Source organism: Lycium ferocissimum, chromosome 8 (assembly GCF_029784015.1).
Source record: "Lycium ferocissimum isolate CSIRO_LF1 chromosome 8, AGI_CSIRO_Lferr_CH_V1, whole genome shotgun sequence".
Taxonomy (NCBI): Eukaryota; Viridiplantae; Streptophyta; class Magnoliopsida; order Solanales; family Solanaceae; genus Lycium; species Lycium ferocissimum.
In genome coordinates, this window is record NC_081349.1 from 65,283,519 (window position 1) to 65,287,128 (window position 3,610).

General features: G+C 33.6%; 1 protein-coding gene across 1 annotated transcript; it reads right to left on the bottom strand.

Moving 5' to 3' along the window:
- Positions 1-1,163: 1,163 nt before the first annotated feature.
- LOC132067070 (ethylene-responsive transcription factor TINY-like) lies at positions 1,164-2,321 on the bottom strand. The gene has a single exon (XM_059460216.1). The coding sequence runs from the start codon at positions 2,061-2,063 to the stop codon at positions 1,278-1,280; it is 786 nt and encodes a 261-aa protein (XP_059316199.1). The 5' UTR covers positions 2,064-2,321; the 3' UTR covers positions 1,164-1,277.
- Between the last annotated feature and the right edge of the window lie 1,289 nt (positions 2,322-3,610).

Genomic DNA, 3,610 nt, shown 5'->3' on the forward strand with positions numbered 1-3,610 from the left:
AACATATATAAGTATATATAGTATATACTTATAGTAAGTATATATAGTATATATATTAAGTTATACATATATTTAGTATATATATTAAGTATATATAGTATATATGTATATATAGTATATATATTAAGTTATACATATATTTAGTATATATATTAAGTATATATAGTTATACACATATTTAGTATATATATTAAGTATATATAGTATATATAGTATATATGTATATATATTAAGTTATACATATATTTAGTATATATATTAAGTTATACATATATATAGTATATATATTAAGTTATATATATATATAAGTATATGTAAGTTATATATATATGTATAACTTAATATATATATAGTATATATATTAAGTTATACATATATTTAGTATATATATTAAGTATATATATATATATATATAGTATATATGTATATATAGTATATATATTAAGTTATACCTATATATAAGTATATATAGTATATAGTATATATATATACATATATATAGTATATATATTAAGTTATCCACATATTTAGTATATATAGTATATATGTATATATATTAAGTTATACATATATTTAGTATATATATTAAGTTATACATATATATAGTATATATATTAAGTTATACATATATATAAGTATATGTAGTATATAAGTATATATACTATATATATTAAGTTATACATATATATAAGTATATGTAAGTTATACATATATATGTATACGAAAAATACTATTCGTATTCTTTGACTTCTTTGTTAAGTAATTAGTCGGTAAATATTTAAACTTTAATTATAAAGTTGTATAACATATGTAAATATACCTACAATATACAAATAAATACTATAATATATATATATAATACAAAAAATAAAAATAAAAATATTTTAAACACTCCAAACCGGACCGGTTCGGTTTGGAGTTTAAAACCGGAAACCGGAGCCGTTAAACCGAACCGGTTAAGCGGTTCGGTTTTTTAACGGAACCGGCCGGTTCCTTAATCAGCAGTTCCATAACCGGTTCCGGTTGGAACCGGTTAACAGGCTTACTCGAGGGGTGGACCAACTAATGAATTTATCTAGCTGTATCCTTCTCACTATATCAAAAAAGAGAGCTCACAAAATGCCATCTCTAAAAGGCAAAGTAACGTATATGTCTAGTTTCATGCCCTTGGGGTTTTCTTATTCATAAAGAGCTAAAACTAAACAAAAAGCTTCTCTCTCAATAAAGAAACTTATAAGAAAAATAAAATAAAAAAGCAAAACACACCATTGTTGATTCTAATGTTGCCATAGCAAGCTGTCGAAACTGCATGAAAGTACACCTTCTAATCCTGTTGATCCCATGCTGTCTCCTCCAAAATATTCACAATCTCCCAAACTATGTAACCATGGGTGACGATACGCCCACCTATCTGATTCTAGGAACCTGTACTCCTCCTGAGCTGACTCAACCGAGTCGTAACTCAGCTTTGGCAGCTCCACTATCTCGCTCAGAGGCGGAGATGCAGGCACCTCCGCCTCTGATGTGAGGCTTGAGACCAATGACGATGATGATGATGACGACGTCAGAGTTGACGACATGGTGATTGACATTTCTCTCTTGGTGTTAAGATTGAGATGGTCCATGTGAGAGGCCTTAATGGCCGCTGCTTGGACGTCACGTGGAGAGCACGTGACAGGGCGGGGCAGTAACTCGGCGAACTCAGGAAAGTTGAGGATCGCCGAATTACCTTTGATGGACATTGCAGCTACGTCATGTGCTCTAGCTGCCATTTCTGCAGTGGCAAAAGTACCTAACCAGATCCGAGACTTCTTTCTTGGTTCGCGGATTTCGGATACCCATTTTCCCCAGGCACGCATTCGTACTCCCACATATGATCTAGTCTTACTATTGGCATCGTCTTCATCCCTACACCTTTTGGACTGATGTTTTGTGTTAGTACTATTTTTAGGCAGTACTGTGTTAAGAAGAGAAGTAGTAGATGAATTTGTAGAGGATGGTGAGGGGGAATTTGTAAATGAGTTACTACTTGACTCAGTTTCTAAGTTTGGTGGTTCAGCCATGTTCTGCCTTTTCTTGATGATTTAAGTCTTTAGTTGACTGTGTTTAATCCTCTTTGTAGCAACTCTCAAGAAAAAGAAAAAAAAAAAAAGAACTTTGACGCTGATCCCACCTCGTTATAATATGAATGGGTTTAATTTCAGGAGAGGGCTTAGGAAAATGTGTCAAAAGGAGAGAAAAACTGAGTAGAGGAAGAGTTGATATGGGGATTTATATATACTGAGAGCTTGAGCTGTGGGGGAACAGAATGAGAAATGTGTGAGAGAATGAGAAATGTGTGAGAGAGACGGACTCACGACCGACCGTAGCATTTACCCATGATTAGTTAGTGACACACCACACAACCAGAGAAACAGAGTTAAATTTGGAATCTAATATTAATGACTTCTACAGTGAGAAAGGAAGAGAGACCTGAAAATGAAGCGTGCGTGGGCGTGGGCGTGGGCGTGGGCGTGGGCGTAGGAATGGGAGGTGCGTGTGGGACAATTAATTAACCCCTCTTAGCAGGGTCTTAATTGCTTCTTAGGGATTGGAGACCAGTTAGAACCTTAAATTTGGCTCTCCACAAGGCCACAACCGTTTTTGACTTTTAAGTCAAGTGGAGAGGGTTAAAAAGATGTTGAGTTACAATCGGCGGCGGATCCAAAATTTTCACCAAGCGGGTTCAACATATAAAAAATTAATGCCCAAGGAAACGAACAAAACACACTTTGAATAATTAAAATATATTATTACAGTTGTATTTTACGAATTTTCATTTCTTGAAACCTATTTATAATACTCGCATCAGAAACGGTATTAAATATTTTGTTCTACGTAAAGCACCATACAACCTCTCATGAAGTCATTATCCATTCAATTTCGCAATTCACTCTTGATCAATTTCATTGCCGAAAAAGCTCTTTCAACTGTAGCAGTGGCAACCGGTAGGAGCAGCGGAAATTTAAACGATTCTTTGCTTTAACTAGCTCTTCAGAAAGATCACCAAGTCCTCTTAGGTTGGAGAAACTTCCATCAACTTCACGGACATCAACAATATAAGTCCCTAATTGATTCTTCAGAGTAGCCATTATATTTTCACCAAAATCGTCACGATATAATTCAGCCATTCTCAGTATTTTCTTGATGTCAAAACTAGAAAATGTGTCAACTGGGTTCAAGCAAGCAACTCCAATAAGAAAATCCGTTCTCACCTCATTAAAACGATTCTTGAGTTCTTGAAGTTGCTAATCAATGATCTTAAAAAATACATCAACACGATAGTGATGTGAGAAAAGTATAGTCCGCAACTTTACGTCAAGATATTCCAAAATTAACATAGAACTCATCCAAATTAGGTATCAAAATATCATACTTGATGCAAAATGCAAACACATCTCGATAAGTGGATCTCATCCTTTATCCATTAGATCTTGCAATCGACCCTTTACCACTTTAACAAGTAGCATGGCATTTGCAATATCCTGTTCTTTATTTTGTAAGGATTAATTAAGTTCATTTGTGATTCCAGTTCATTTGTGATCGCCAAAATATCTCTCATCAAGTAGAA

What these genes read in the sequence shown, in the direction of transcription:
- LOC132067070 (XM_059460216.1), bottom strand. Translation starts at nt 2,063, where the DNA reads ATGGCTGAACCACCAAACTTAGAAACTGAGTCAAGTAGTAACTCATTT.